The following is a 16,001-nucleotide window of genomic DNA, read 5'->3' on the forward strand; positions in this document are numbered from 1 at the left end:
CACTCTCGATACAGATTTGATTATGCTTTCATTCCTATATGAAACGATGCACATGTTTTCCCTCTCACCATATGCTTCCTTGAATTTCTCATAGAACCACGACCAAGCTGCATTGTTCTCTGAATCAATAACACCATATGCTAGTGACAGTATATGACCTGCAAATACAATTGCATACATATTAAAAATATGTATTTCAAAATTGAATAGGCAGTAGAATTAACAAATTTAGTAAAATCCCCATACTCACCTGCACCATCCAACGTGCTGGCCGAGATGAATGTCCCGATGTATGCCGATTTTAGGTGGCTGCCATCCACAACCACAATGAGTCTACAATGATCGAACCCCTTTATAAAGGCATACAAAGATATATACACATACATAAACTTATTTATTGACGATTTTACCATTCTAATGTGCGAACTAGGGTATGTCATATCCATTGTGTATAGGTACCCTGGTAATTTATTGTATGAATCAGTCGGTCCACCTCTCAAGAAATTCATTGCCTTTTATTTAGCCCGCCACGCCAACATGTAACTAACATCAACACCAAAATCTGATTTCACATCATCAATTATATCCTTTGGGGTATATTTTCCCTTATGATTATTAAGCTTGGACCAAATCATACCACCAATAAGACTACTACTTGCTTGACGTTGCTCATACACCTTATCCTTCAACGGACATGTATGCTTATCATTGAACTCTCTCACTTTGAATATTTATGATTTGTTAATGCTAGAAGCCTTAAATCTCCATTCACAATCTTCTGACATACATAATAATGTATGGGTGCAAATAATTTATCATTATATATGATCAGTATAAATGCATAAAAAAATATACTCATATACAATTGGATACATTGTTTATATATATATATATATATATATATATATATATATATATATATATATATATATATATATATATATACATCTTAAACCAAACAGTGAAAGTCACTGTAATAAATATTTATCAGTAAAATACATATGATACATGTTTTGAAATACATAAGACATTCATAAGTACAACAGTGAAAGTCATGTAAAAATATCCAAATACATCTAAATACACTAATACAATTTAAAAATTCTACTATGAATACAATATACAAAAAATTCTAAATACATAACATGATGTTCAACAAATTGTAATTAAGAACACTCAAACCTGATAGCATTAGACCTATCAACCCGGAATTGAAACCTTTTAGATGTTGCATAATGCTCCATCACCTTTTTCAATGTAGCCTTATCCTTATATACTTGTCCAGCCATAACCTCTCTTTGATTAGTTTTTGAAATTATCAAACCCGTGACCAGTTCGAACACCCCAATTGGTTCGCCTGAATTGACAACGTCAAGAGCAAGTGCATCATCTGTATCAAAATTATACCTTTGATTTGCTTCGTCAATTTGCACAAGGCCGCCATGAATTAAACTACCTCCAGCTACAACTTCTTTGTCAATTGTTGTTATGCACAAAGGATATATCCCGAATTCTCTATTCACTTTTTTCAACTCTACATACACCCTGTAACCCATGTCGTTGTGTATTTCCATTGGCGTGCAATTTCCTTCTACTTTGTATTCAATTTTAATGGACTTTGAGCTCAAATCTATGTCGAGTTGATTCGAAATTGAAGCAACCAAATCATTGTACGGCGCATACTCCTTTATCAGTATCCCCTCAATAGAATAATCGACATAGTTTCTCTCACTGTTCCACTTGCCAGAATGACGCAATAGCACGGTTAAACATGCCATATGTAAAATCGAATTATATCGAATTTCTGTGTACAATTGTATGAATCTCGAATTTTATTGGTTCAGAACAGAACTTCCACGAACGACAACAACAGAAAAAAGGAAGTATTGAAAATCTAGAGATTGCTCTGTTTTGTGGTATTTTTTCGGATGGGAAATCTTTTCTACAGCATGAAATACAGATTATGCGTGATATAATTGTGTTAGTTGAGTTATATTAGGAGACTATTTGGTTAATTGATTCACTTTCCGTTTTAAAACATCGGAAAAGACTATTTTTACGCAGCTTATGTTACTGTATTTACGAATACAGCTCGCGAATACAGTCGAATATAATAATTGATTAGCTGGACTTCCCCTGATTCACACCGAGTTTTGCTATTGTATTCATGAATAGAGTAGCTTAAATACATTGAGTACACCTTATAACAACTGAAAACATCGCTATAGAAAGTAATATAGTAAATGATAGCTACAGATAGCTAATAACCTCTAAACAATAGTGGTTTGTGAAAAAATTTCAATATTTTAAACAGAGTGTTTAAAAAGTGTCAAACTGGTGTCATTTTCCACTTGAGTAGAAGACATTGAGAAGGCTAAGTTTAGAGTGGCCCACAAAAACTGAAATATCTAATTGGGCCTATTGGGCCAAGTACCGCTCCTCTTCTTCAAACTCTTCTAAACCCCAAACTAAACAACTTTCAACTCAACTCCTATTGCACTTCAGTTTGTCAGAGTTGTTCTTCTTACTTTTTCAATGCCTGAGCAAAACGCCGACGAAACCAACACTGTCGAAACCTCAAACGTAAAACCGACGATAGTTCCTTGTTCTCATTCGGACACAACCCAAAAATCAGAACCAGTAAATGAAGAAATAGAAGATGAAGAATTAAGAAAACTTTTAGTGCCAAAAATAGAAGACCTCCCTCTCTCTCCTCCTTCTGCTGTTGAATCCAACTTCGTCACTTATTTTGCTCCTGGTAATGCCTATTTTGCCTTTTATTTTCGAATATCAAGTTTAAAGTTTTTTTTTATAAGTACTTTTTTTAAATTGTTGTTGCAGATTTTATGAAACCTGGGCATGATCAGTATGTACATCGGCATGCTAATGGGTACTAAAACGTAGTTTCTTTGTACTATAAATTGTTCTGTCCTTTAATTGGCATATTTTTTATTTGCTGAATTTGGAATTGGGTGATTGAAAGGTTATGTATAATTGGGCTAGCTCGGACTCATGTTGCTTTTAAAGATGAAGGGGGAGTTAGTTCAGTGGATTTCAATGTAGGGAAGTCTGATCGGAGTGGAATCAAAGTTACTGGAAAGCGAAAAAAGGTACTGCATTGAGCTCTTGTGTTGAATCTAATTTTTTCTTTCTTAAACAAAAATAAGGAAAATTAAATTCATTTTGAATGAGAGTAAATGTTGGATCTTTCTGGTGAACTTAAGTTAAATAAAAGAAAAAGATTGCACCTTTCTATTAAGGCAGCATATTTTATTCTTGCCAGTAATTGCAGTTTCATAAGCTATTAGTTGTGCTTAAGACTGCTGCAAGATGAATGTCTAAAAGTGTTGTTGGATAAAAGTTGACTCTAATAACTTTAATGAATAGATTTATTGTTATTTTAGGTCATTACTTGTCTTAACTTTTAAATATGTTAAGTGTCACAAGGTAATGGCTTTTCTCTTGTAAATCTCCATATATCTGGACTATCATAATTCTTATACTTTTCCAATGAAGAAAAGTATAAGAAAAGCTACCCTTCTCAGACCCCTCACCTGTGGGATTTTACTGGGTTGTTGTTGTTCCGGTAAAGAAAAGCTAGCAAGTTGAAAACGCTTATTTGCTTAAGTTTTACTGGTATTGGATTGCATAGCTTCTGGTGAAATATTCCTCAAATTTCTAGTCTTGAAATAAAAGGCTTTGATATAATTATTAAGCTTCATCTCTATAATAATATTATTTTGTTGCCTATTTGCAAACTTGACTATGGACAAGTTTTTAGAACCTCACCATATAAAAAAAGCTATTTCTCATATGGAATTGCAGAGTCAGCAGTAAATTTTGTATGTGGATAATACCACATCAATTTTACCCTTTTACTTCAGCACTACAAGTGATTGAAATATATGACCACACAAGGTTTTGTTCTTAGATTTCATAGCTCCGTGTGTACATGCTTCAGTCATTTGTGACAGCATATTATATTAGCTACTTAGCGAACACAAGTCATCATGGCCTTGTACCATCATCTTGCACATAAGCACAAAATATATGAACTATACAATTAAAGCTAATCTGTTATCGCTTTTGTGCTTTGTGCTTCCAGTTTAATGAAATGAGGTTGCCACTTTGTTCCTATGCAGAATGCCCAACATTTTGAGTCTAATACTGCATTATGTAAAGTCTGCACAAATGATGCTTCGTATATTGTGAGGTAGGGGATTTATCTTCTTACGCTCCTTTCTCCGACAGAGTTGTTCTTGAAATCTTTAAAAAGATGGTTTTACTCATGTTTGCAGGTGTTGTGTCAAAGGCTCTCTATTAGAAGTCAATGATCGGTTGATTAAGCAACCAGATATGCTGAATTCATCGGTAAAAACATTTAGCTTGTGGCCTTGTGCTAATTTATATTCTATGTTACCTCGGATTTCTTACCGTGAGTGCATGTCCTCTTCATTTTTGCTTTTATTTTCTGGTAACTGATGCAAAAATTCATTGCAATTAGCATCATTTGTATTAGCAAAGCTTATGACTTTTAAACTGTTCATTCTCATGAAGTTGATATGGTTTTCTACATGTCATATACGTCAATGTCGTTTATCATTAGCTGTTTTGTTAAGATATCCAGCCTAACCTTAATCACTTTCCCATGTTTCACTTAGATATCCATTTGATAACATAGTTCTGTTTTAAATCGTCAAAATTGTGTGTCCATTTTTGAATTACTCCCTCCTTCCAACCTTCTTGGCATTTTTTGCTTATTGAAGGTTTATTTGCGTTAGCTGAGTTGAACATAGAGCAGTTCATCTTCTTAACTCAAACTTTAAATGTTTGAAAACCGACACGAGAATACATTGAGGCACACTTGCATATATGGGCTGTGAAAGAGGGAGCGCATGGTCTGAAAATTTGTTTGATCATGAGAAGTAACAATCAATTCCTTGGTCCTTTGCTCAAACGATATATTCAACTTCTTTTTCTACTTCTTGCTATCTATGGTCTCGCAGATTCTAATGCTTTCTTGAGTTATCTTTATGTGTTGCCGTTAGCTACTCTGGTCTTACACTCTTACTGCTTTGTCCATATTACTTATTTTGTTAGTTCAAAACTGGTTATCTACTTGAAAGCTTTGAATTAGTTGTTTATGAGCTCTCTGAAAGACATATCAATTGGGTTGTTTGTGATCTTCATAACGCTGTTCTCAACAAAAAATGAGAATAGTCCTGACACTAAGGCTTTGTGAATGTATAGAATTTGGCAGCTCATGATCACAATGCTGTGGCAATTGTTTATATTCATGATGATAAAGATCTTGGAACCATCACATTTATTGAATCTAAAAACCAAATAAAGTTTGTAGGCTGAATTGTCAGAATACAACTAAATGTTTGACTATGCAACTTGAAGGGTGATAAGACAATATATGTGCAATTAAAAGATGTTTTGCACATTATTTTCATTAGAAAAGGCTATATTGTCTCTGATGGTGGCATGTTTGTGTTTCTTTAATCTCCTTGAAATATCTCATCCTTAATTCACACCTAGGTTTGGTTGATGTCGACAAAAGGAACTGAAATTAGGATATGCATGACCTTCATGATAAAAGAGAAGTCTTGTTTTGTCTTTTTGTTTCAATAGTTAATGTGTTCCAAGTGACAGTAAGTTTCGTTTCAGTTGATTGTGCCAGTTATGAGATTTTGTTTTCTTGACATCTTCCTCGTGTTATATTTACAATAACACAACTGGTTGAATATTGTTTCCTCGTCTGTAACATCAATCACAGGCAGATAGGGAAGGATACATTGCAATTATAATGCCAAAGCCCGCAGATTGGGTCAAAGTCAAGGCCACTTTGCTGGGTGCGGAGGAATATAGAGAGTTGAGAAAGGATATGTTGTGAACTTGTGATAAATGCGTAAGGTTGCAGATCAGCTCATTGAAGGCAGAATTTGCATGATTTGGAGTTTAGACAGTCGAGAAAAGTTTGCTGATTGATTCAGTTCCTGCGATGATTCACTTTCTGCAAGAGAAAGGTCTGCTACTTCACTAAGCTTCTGCTTTTGGCTTACAGAAGAACATCTTCAAAGTTGTAGGCAAATGCATTCTTTGGGCACAATGTCCTCATTTCAGGGTTTACAATTTCTCTTAGTTTAACTTAATTAACATTTTCATTACTCTTTTCTGGTGTATTATTTGGATGGCATGGAGTTTTACTTGCCCCATCGGTCCATAATTTCTTTTCAGATATGATTAAATAACATATATGAATTGTTAATATATCAGTATAACATTTCTAGATGATAGTATATTGCTAGAACTAGGAAAATGAGAAGAATCTGAACTTGCAAAGTTAAACTAGAAACACAAAGTGGGGGAAATGAAGTTTTTCCATTATTGGAGATACAAACACCAAAAAATTTACCAAACAAAACTGGAGAATCAAATTTATGTTCTCAGTCTCTGTGTAGTCATTTTCATTCAATAAATTGCACTAACTCATTTGCTGACCATTTCTTGTAAAACCATCCTTCTTGATCTGTTTATAGTAAGGAAACACAAGCAAACATGCTCTTCAAGTTCCTTCAACTGCTCCATAAAACAATGTTTGTTAATACTGAAATCCCTTATCACTTCCTTCAACATATCATCATTTTTCTTTCTTGCACACATATCAGCTACAGATATATTATGTTCAGTTTCATCATATAATCTCCTCACAAGCCGACTCATCGTGTCAAAATCATTAATCAATATGTACACTCCTTTTGCTGCTACATCAAGCTGTGCTATTAGTATTTCAAGTGAACTTGAACTTATTGCCTTTTTATCCACCTTGAATCTTTTCTTTAACAGCTTAAATGAGCAAAATACCAATCCAGGTGCAGCTATAATACAAACCATACTATGAAGAACTAAGACCAACAAAGCTATGAGAATTCCAGTATACCCTATCGCGATACTAATCCCAAATACCTTCTTACAAGATCTCAAGAACTTCATCCTCCTTTTAACTCTTCTGAATTGTGATGTTAGTTTCTGAAGCAAAACATCATGCCCTTCGCGTGTGTCTAGAAATTGTACTCTGTTAACAACTGAAAAGGGATTCTTGTAGGAAGCAAATGAAGCAAGTTCTCTATATATACCATAACAATGACTTGAATCTGGCTCCATATTTTTCATTAGTCTAATAACCTTTCTGATTTTCCTATAATTAACTCGGGTTTTTCGGACACTTTGAAGCAGTAACTCACAAATTCTGCATGCTTCTGAGGTAATATCAAAGTAGTTAACAATAAGAGGATGAAGTTGACATGATTTAGGAATTTCAGCCAACACTTCTTGACAAGGTTCAAGTAAACTTTTAGAGAGATTGGCATTAAGTTGAACAGAAGAAGAGGACGAGGATAATTTATGATCTTGACCTAATTCTAACTGTCCTTGAACTTTATTGTATATTTCTACGTAAGACTTAGTTCTTAAGGCTTCAACATACTCTTCATTCACATTTGACTTGTTCACCAAGCTACCTGAACCGTCTTTCCCATCTCTACCTGAAAAAATATCGCCGACGGCAAAATCGAATCAACATTTTAGCAAACGAGTTTAACTTCCATACACCAACAATACAAAGTTTTACGAATTCAAAAATAAGCATGAAATTCATAAGGGTTACGAGTTGAAGTACCTCTGAAACTTTTAAATTCTTAGAACTAAAAAGATTGAAGATAACAACAAAGATATGTATGACATAAATTTCAAGTAGAAAAAAAAAGAAGAAAAATTGTTGAGAGGAAGATATATGTGGAATTACTCACGTTGCTTTCTGAGAGTCGATTTCAACTTGGACCAGACCAATTTTCTCATTAGATGCATGTTGAAAGAAGGACAAATGATATGATTTTCCAGAATACAAGCTCTGAAAGCAACTGATAATCTCTTTATATATATTTCTCCTCTCTGTTTCTTGAAAAAAAGCAAAGTTAAAGCTTGAAAAGGAAATTGGTGACTTAAAAGATAGATACATTTATATAACGTTTATCACACGTTTGCGTCTCCTACACTTTCTCTATTTCTCCATCTCTCTACGTGTAAAGCATATATACATTGAAAAGGATCCAGAATTTGAACTTTATGGGTTCAAGTTCGAAATTCTACCATGGGTCGTTTGGTTAACCTAGTTCGATATTTATTATTTATACTCATTTCTTTTTAGCATATCTATAGGGTTTGAGCCAAAGTTACTAGGTTCGGAGGAATCCTAAGCTTGTATATTAGGTTGGTCTATCTCTTAGACAAAAGATATTTACAAGCAACCCTTCTTACAAAAAAAATAAGGGGGGCTTTTTAATCTTGAAATTAAAGCATGTTAACTACTACAACATGTAAAAATATGATCTAATCGTACAGAATAATTTTACATTTTTTATGTTTATAAGTTAAACCCTTTCAATGAATTATGTAAGCTACTTGTATTTGCATTTTAAGTGTCTTAGATAATGAAAAAGTAATTTACAGTATTAATGTATAGAAGTGAAATTCAATTCGATGAGAGCAAAATATTTGTCCTAGATTGTAAAAAGAGATTCGATAGTCTAAGTGATTTTTTTAAAGCTAGCTATCTTTTAGATGAATATATTACTGTTGCTTTGAGGGGAAAAAATTAATCAAGGGAAAATAAAATGAGGGCAACATCACCACACGATTGTGGATGATATTAGTTGCAACATTATCAAGAAAACAAAAAATTATGATTAGAATAAGTTACTGATAAGGCCTCAAATTTACTAATTAATGCATGAGTGCCTTGTAAATGATGTTTTTCTATGATTTAGTAGGGAGACACATACTTACTAATCACAATTAGGTAGTGATTATGTTTGAAGATTTCCTAATAAAGAAAGACGGAGATATTTTGAAGCGCTAGTTAGTTAGTTAAATACGTGAACTTAAATGAATTTTCATTTATTTCTTGGAGTCCACGTTTAACCTTCTTAAGGATATGGGAATAAGTCACATGATGTCTCCATCTTTACTTGGACTTAGTATTATCACGTGAGACAACATGAATTTAGTTATTTTAATCTTGCTTACTTTTTAACTGGTGCGGTTCAAAAAGTGAATTCAAAATTTAAACTTTAAAATTTTAGGATTGAACCTATTATATTTTTTAAATTATGCTAATCTTGCTTACTTTTTAATTGGTGAGGTGGAAGAGGAAGTGCGTAGTCAACACGCACATAATATTCATTCGGTATCTGATACTCACTGATTCCATCAATTCGAATATTCGAGAATTACAAGAAAATACACATGATTTCATATCATAACAAAAAAAGGCTCATATTTTTAAGCTTTACTTGACCTAGCCCATATTGTACATATTTTGAAAACACTAGCTCTTGCAAATTCAAAATCTGTGTTCTAACCATTGCTTCAAAAAGCTACGGAGTTAAATTTGTGTTCTCACAATTATTGCTTTCACTCTATCTTCTTCTCACATCTTTTACATGGGCCCGTTCTCCATTACTGCTTCTCCCCATATGTCACCTGGTTGCAATGTAAAAAAATTAAAGAAGTCCACCATTGAAGGCCATTCAAAGCTTTGCTTTCGAAAATAGAATTTTTTGAGTTTGTTAATTGTTTGGATTAGGTGTTGTTCCAATTGATTGAAAATATCAAAATGATTTCAAAATTTTAAAGTTGAAGTGATTTGGAGTAGATTTGAGTTAAATTTCAGAAAAGACGCAAGGAAGAAGACGAAGTCAGTTTTTTTTTATAATTATGTATAATCTGGTATAATAGTGTATAAACACATCTTATACACTTTTATACACCTTTATACAAGCGTCTATAGACGAACTTCTTCCACGATTTTTAGTTGCAATTCTTGTTCAAAACCAGTCCAAATCTCCATTAAATGTTTTCAAATTTTATATACAACCTCCTTATACTATTTCTAACAAGTCTAAATAACACCGGCTCCAAATTTCTCACAAAATAAAATTCGGAATTTAACCCACATATTTAAGCTTGTTAAAAATCTAATTTTCACCACCCAAATGGATTTGGATTGTTCAACTAATATTTGAGTCACAGTCACTGATCAAAAATTAAACTTCAAAGCTTGAGCAATCTTTTTTTAAAATTAAATAGTAATTTTGAGAACCTATTGTAGTTGGATGTTGAATCTTAGCCTATTATTTTTGGGCAAGTTGGTTGTAAATTGAAATATTGGGCTATAAAATTGAAAAATAGGAAGTCCAATTGTTCTTATATAAAATTTTCCCGGATTAAAAAGGAGAATACTAATATGAATTTCTCCATATTCCTAGACATGTTCAAGTTCTCATATAATAGGAAATCCATTGACCAAAATCAGATTTTACATATGATTAATTAATGTAGATTTACTTTTATTATTTTAGTAGATTTGATATTGAAATAGTAAACGTTTGAGTACATAACGGGGGAAGGTAACAGTAAATGCTTTAGATTGGAAATAAAATACTATGGGATTCTATCCACAATTTAAACGTGCATGCGTTATATTAGGTAGACCACGTATTTGGTAAATAACTTCTTTTTGTCCTTTTTCTCTTTTTAAACCCTTTTTGTAATATTTCATTTTCCTTAATTTTGTCATACAACAATAATTAAGATGTCAACCTTCGAGAATCCTCACAAAAACTAATTCCAAGTTCCAAATTTTGTATTAGATAAGCATAATACATTAGCACCCGTTTGGCCATAAATTTTATGTATATTTTTTCAATTTTTTTTTTTGAAAACATTGTTTGTAATATGATCAGTTTTTGAAAAAAAATTGAATTTTTTTTTCCAAGTTCCCAAAAACTAGTTTATGACAGTTTTTAGGTGAAATTAAAATTCTTTCACGCAAAACTTGAAGTTCTTTTCAAATAAAATGCACGCCCAGATACAAATTTAACTTTTAAAAATTATTTTTCAGCACAATTTTAAAAACTATTTTTCAAAGTGCAAAACTTGGCTTAGGCACAGTGTTTGTTACGATTACCACAGCCATCAAATAACAAAGATCCCAAGTAGCCATGGCCTTTTATTTTGTTATATTTTAATGTTTTATTTCGATCGACAAACTCTTCATTTGATCTTTCACTCAATGCATTAGTTGGAATTCAAGAAAAAAGAAGAGTTATAATGTAAGATCTGATAATTAATGGAAATTATTAGCTGAGGAAAGGATCTAACTACAATCTATGCAAAAACTGAAGCGTATAATGGGAATTAATTATTACAGCTTTTAGGTAAGGTAAGCTATAGATTCTATTTTACAGTTATTGCTTTAAAACCAATAAGGAAAGGATTTGACTATAATCTTTTGCAAATACCTATTCCTTAGGTAATTAGATATTATCGGATTTAAAAATGGTAACTAAATATTGTTGGGTTTTTAAGCATTAAAATAGGCTTAAAAGAGGGTGAGTGAGAAATGGAGGGAAAATGAAATATTTATGTTTCATTTGAGATTCTCTCCTTGACAAAGGGACATTGTCCCATATTGGAAGAGTAAGAGGTTTTTGATGGGAATATAAGCAATTGCTCTTCTTCTAGCTCTTAAAGAGTTGAGAAGAAGGCAAGCCTCGCGCCGTCGTCGCTCGCTTCGGCTTCGGCTTTGGTCAAATGATTGATTGATTAATTTTTTGGACCAAATTTATTTGTTAATAGTAAATATTAACAGAAATGTTATTAAATATCCGTTTTAATAATAGAATATTAATATTAATAATATTAAATCCAACGGAATATTAAAAGTTTTTCCGTTATCCGTTTTCCGTTTTTCGGTTGTGTAACTGAAAATTAACCTCCCTCTTGAATTCCCGGTTTATTATTGCGTAAATAGCCATTTATATTATGATATTTATGCTATGACCGTTTTGCATAAACAGTCATTCTGAAGAGTTGCACCTCTTCAGTTTTCAGCCCAACATTGGCTATAAATACAAGTCCATTCTCTCAGATTTTCCATACGATTTTCTGAGTTCTCCTCCTTTCTTCTGCATACTTTTAACTTCAAAGAAAGCAACAGTAAGTGTAATTTGCTACTGAACTTTGTGTTCGCTGAAACACTGGGGTTTTAAGTACCACTACACTAGTGTGTAATTCGTTCTATCGTTCTATCCTGGGAGGAAACAATCTATAACCTTGGGTACTAGGAGGGGATTAAATTCCTTAAGAAAACACTGTGAATTCAGTGGGCTCGGATTAACTTTTGTTTCATTTACATTTTCTGTTTATATTATATTTTATTTTCTCCAGAATTATTTTATAAATACAGTATACTAACAAATATTATTATGACATACTAGTGACATTGTCGGAAGAATTGGAAAAAAAAAACGAGTCAACAAACTGGTATTGGTCCGGTAAGCCGAACCCCCTTCGTCCAAAGATATACTGTCTATATAAGGTCAAAGTTTTATATATATATATATATATATATATATATATATATATATATTAAATGTTGAATCCATTTAGCCTTTTCATATATTTATCTTTTTTATTTTTATAATTTCCTTGGTGAAAGTTTTGTTTCCGCGCACTGTATCTGTCTTATGGTCAAGCAAACACTCTCTTAAATTGTAAACGTTAATTAAATTGCATAAACACAAGAATTGCATAAGCTTCAATGTTTGTTCTCTGCTAAAACAGAACCAACATCAAAAGTACTAAATTTAAATTTTTTATTTAACTCATGCAAATATTAACATTATCGATCATTTTGCTAGTCTCAAATCAATCATTCACAATTAATGGTTAATTTGTCTAGTTAAGATAAATATATCATTAAGAAAAACCTAAGGAGTACAAAAAAATTAGTATTCCATCAATACATGTTGAGTTCACTAGCGACTCGTTTGGAGTTGTTATGTATCATTTTATAATGTATCGTATCGTATTGTTGTATACAGTATTTAGATAAATTGTATTGTTTGCCATTGTTTCGTGATATCATGCACCAACATCAAAAGTACTAATTTCAAGTTTTTATTTAACTCATGCAAATATTGACATTATCATCTTTGCTAGTCTCAAACCAATCATTTACAATTAATGGTTAATTTGTCTAGCTAAGATAAATATATCATAAAGAAAGACGACCTAAGGAGTACAGTAAAATTAGTACTCCATCAATACATGCTGAGTTCACTAAGCATGATACTAAACCCTAAAAACAAAGTTAAAATAAAACACAAGACATCAAAAACCATGATCATAGAATTAAACTAGACCACATTTGATCTCTTGCAAAGTTTCAACAATTCTTGGACAACTTCATCAATCTCTTCATCTCCTTTGACTCTTATTGTTTCACTCATTTTCCTTGCTTTTGCCCTAATGGATTCTCCCCTTTGTTCCAAAACAACAAAATTGATAACTTGAGCTATTTTTTCACTATCAAGTTTACCATGTTTGTCTCTAACAACTTCCAAACCAACCCCTACTTCTTCCACAAGTCTAGCATTCAATGGTTGATCAAGATGCATGGGCATAGCAATTATTGGAACGCCGAGTTTCATACTTTCCATTACAGAATTCCATCCACAATGACTAACAAATCCTCCGATATTAGGGTTTCCTAATATTTTTACTTGTGGTGCCCAATCTTCAACTACCATTCCCCTTTCCCCTACTTTCTTGAAAAACCCTTGTGGTAATGCTTGTTCAAGTTTGAGTTTTTCACCTTTTGGAAACCTCAAAACCCATATGAAATTAACCCTACTTTGCTCTAGCCCATGAGCAATCTCTTCCCTATCCTCTTGAGATAGAAAATATTCACTTCCAAAAGAAACAAAAACAGTTGACCCTTTTTCTTTCTGATTCAACCATGTTAAAATTTGCGAGTTGCCATCTTCACTTGTTGTTTCTTGAACAAGTGGACCAACGGGGATGATTTTCTTCTTAGTTAAACTAGATATATAATCACAATATTTACCATCAATTTCCTTAAAACCCTTGATCAAAACAATGTCAAAAGATCTCTTAAAACACAACTTAACACTAGTTTTATCTTTTTGTTGTTGCTCAATAGGCTCCAAATCTTGATTTTTCAGCATACGTGTCAACTCATAATCACGATAATAAATAGAGGACGAGAAGGGAAATTCCATATTAGGGTACCTGAAAGTATGAAACATGTACGAAAACATGGTTGCACTACTTGTGACAAATACAACTGCTGGAATATTTTTTTCCAATGCTAGCTTTGGTGCCCATGGCTGAAGTAAATCATATAGAAGTAAATCCGGTTCAACAGTATTGAGAATTTGGCTGAAAATTGGACGTGACTTCGCGAATGCCTTCTTAAGTGTGGACATGAGATGGGGCGGGAGGCCATTGGTTGTGTGGTAATGACGAGGAAGATCGGAAAGAGATGGAAGTCGAAGTTCGACGAGATGAATTTTCTCCGTTAAGTTTTCGTTAATAAGCTTTTGTTTGATTGAAATGAAATTTCCAGGAGTTGAGCATAAGAAAATGGTGAAGTTTCTTGTTATGAGCTTTTTGGCTAACTCAAGAAATGGAGAAATGTGTCCATGTCCTAACCATGGAAACATCAAAATACGAACTGGTTTTTGGTTGATGATCTCCATTGAAGCATCCATGAAATTATATTGGAAAACTGTTTTTTCAATCTTTGATTCTCTATTTTTTTAGGCTAATGTAGTTGAGAAGGGTGATGTTGTTATGAATAGAGACTTACAATTTATAATGGAATTCATTGTTATAATTATGTTAAATTTTCATATAAATGGAAAGTAGGTCTTGAACGAAAATCTAATATATATTTTCCAAGTTTTAAGACTTTAATCTTTTTATCTTGTGTATCCTAAGATCATAAAATAAGATGAAGAATTAGCTTAAATAGCCGCTCGTCTAATCTCTTAAACTAAAAATAACCACCAGATACATAATACATGTATAACTATGTATAATTTATATTTACCTACTAGAAAAAGTAAACAAGGAATCTGACCGGCTATTTGTATAACAGAATAGTTACGTTATTGAGGATATAGAATTTATCAACAAAGTCTTCATCTGATATTCATTTAATTAATGCATGACTTGGTCTTTCAAGGAAAAAAAAAGAGTCATAGAATGGAAAGTGTCGTGATAACTTAATGGAAATTCGGTACGAACAGATTTAGTACAATAAAGTGGGGGAATCATATTCGTAACGCTAATAAGGAATAGATAACTTAAGTTGATTACCAATATTAGTCATTAGATAATTCCTCTAATTTTATACATATTCACTTTCGAAAATACTAATATGCGGATCGAATTATCCAGTTCTTTAAATCATGAATTAATTTTTCAAATTATGAAGAGATAAACAAAGGACTTTAATACATTTCCTTCGGGTGTGGGGCACTTCTTGCTGAAAATTTATATAGTCTATATAAGGTTTATTTTTTTTATGTATATGTATTAATTAGATGTTGAATCCCTTTGATTTTACGCGTGTTCACTTTTTTTATTTTTTGAATTTATTTGGTGAAAATTCTACCTTCACCTCCCGTACATATTTCTGTGAGTTCGCTTTTTCGTATTTACCATTTAAAGGGGAATAAAGAAAAATAATTACAAGTTATTATCCTATATATATAAAGCTATTGTACATTTAAGATACTCTAATTTAATGGTATCATTAGGAGGAGGATACTCCAATTAGTGATACGTTACTCATTAACTAATTAACGTACTCCGTTTACAGTTATTGCTTTAAAACAAACAAGGAAAGGTGCAAATATTTTTTCCTTTTGGACAAACTTTCTCCAAAAGTTTCAAACTAATCCTTTGAGTTAATAAAGGTAAGAGAAGCGCAAAAGATATTCTTACATTTTTGTAATATATGCAGCATTTTAAGAGTTACGTTCTTAGATATTCTTGGATGCCATAAAAGGTAATTAATTATTCAAGTGATATTATCGATAAAATGGAAGGAAAATAGTCTTTAC

At 32.3% G+C, this 16,001-nt stretch overlaps 3 protein-coding genes across 3 annotated transcripts; 1 reads left to right on the forward strand and 2 right to left on the reverse strand.

Annotated features, from left to right (window-relative positions):
• The first annotated feature begins 2,468 nt into the window (after nucleotides 1-2,468).
• LOC109240649 (protein Simiate) lies at nucleotides 2,469-6,297 on the forward strand. Its single transcript, XM_019407315.1, has 6 exons — nucleotides 2,469-2,758; nucleotides 2,842-2,890; nucleotides 2,984-3,110; nucleotides 4,143-4,213; nucleotides 4,299-4,371; nucleotides 5,783-6,297. Exons 1-6 carry the CDS (start codon nucleotides 2,536-2,538, stop codon nucleotides 5,897-5,899), a joined length of 660 nt encoding a protein of 219 aa, XP_019262860.1. The 5' UTR covers nucleotides 2,469-2,535; the 3' UTR covers nucleotides 5,900-6,297.
• Nucleotides 6,298-6,355: 58 nt separating this feature from the next.
• Nucleotides 6,356-7,968, reverse strand: LOC109240648 (UPF0496 protein At1g20180). The gene is made up of 2 exons (XM_019407314.1): nucleotides 7,815-7,968; nucleotides 6,356-7,550 (listed from the first exon to the last, which is right to left on the reverse strand). The coding sequence occupies exons 1-2, from the start codon at nucleotides 7,870-7,872 to the stop codon at nucleotides 6,496-6,498; spliced, it is 1,113 nt and encodes a 370-aa protein (XP_019262859.1). The 5' UTR covers nucleotides 7,873-7,968; the 3' UTR covers nucleotides 6,356-6,495.
• Nucleotides 7,969-13,265: 5,297 nt separating this feature from the next.
• On the reverse strand, nucleotides 13,266-14,642 carry LOC109240644 (beta-D-glucosyl crocetin beta-1,6-glucosyltransferase-like). Its single transcript, XM_019407310.1, has one exon. It carries the CDS (start codon nucleotides 14,640-14,642, stop codon nucleotides 13,266-13,268), a length of 1,377 nt encoding a protein of 458 aa, XP_019262855.1.
• Nucleotides 14,643-16,001: the final 1,359 nt, after the last annotated feature.

Source organism: Nicotiana attenuata, unplaced genomic scaffold (assembly GCF_001879085.1).
Source record: "Nicotiana attenuata strain UT unplaced genomic scaffold, NIATTr2, whole genome shotgun sequence".
Classification (NCBI taxonomy): domain Eukaryota; kingdom Viridiplantae; phylum Streptophyta; class Magnoliopsida; order Solanales; family Solanaceae; genus Nicotiana; species Nicotiana attenuata.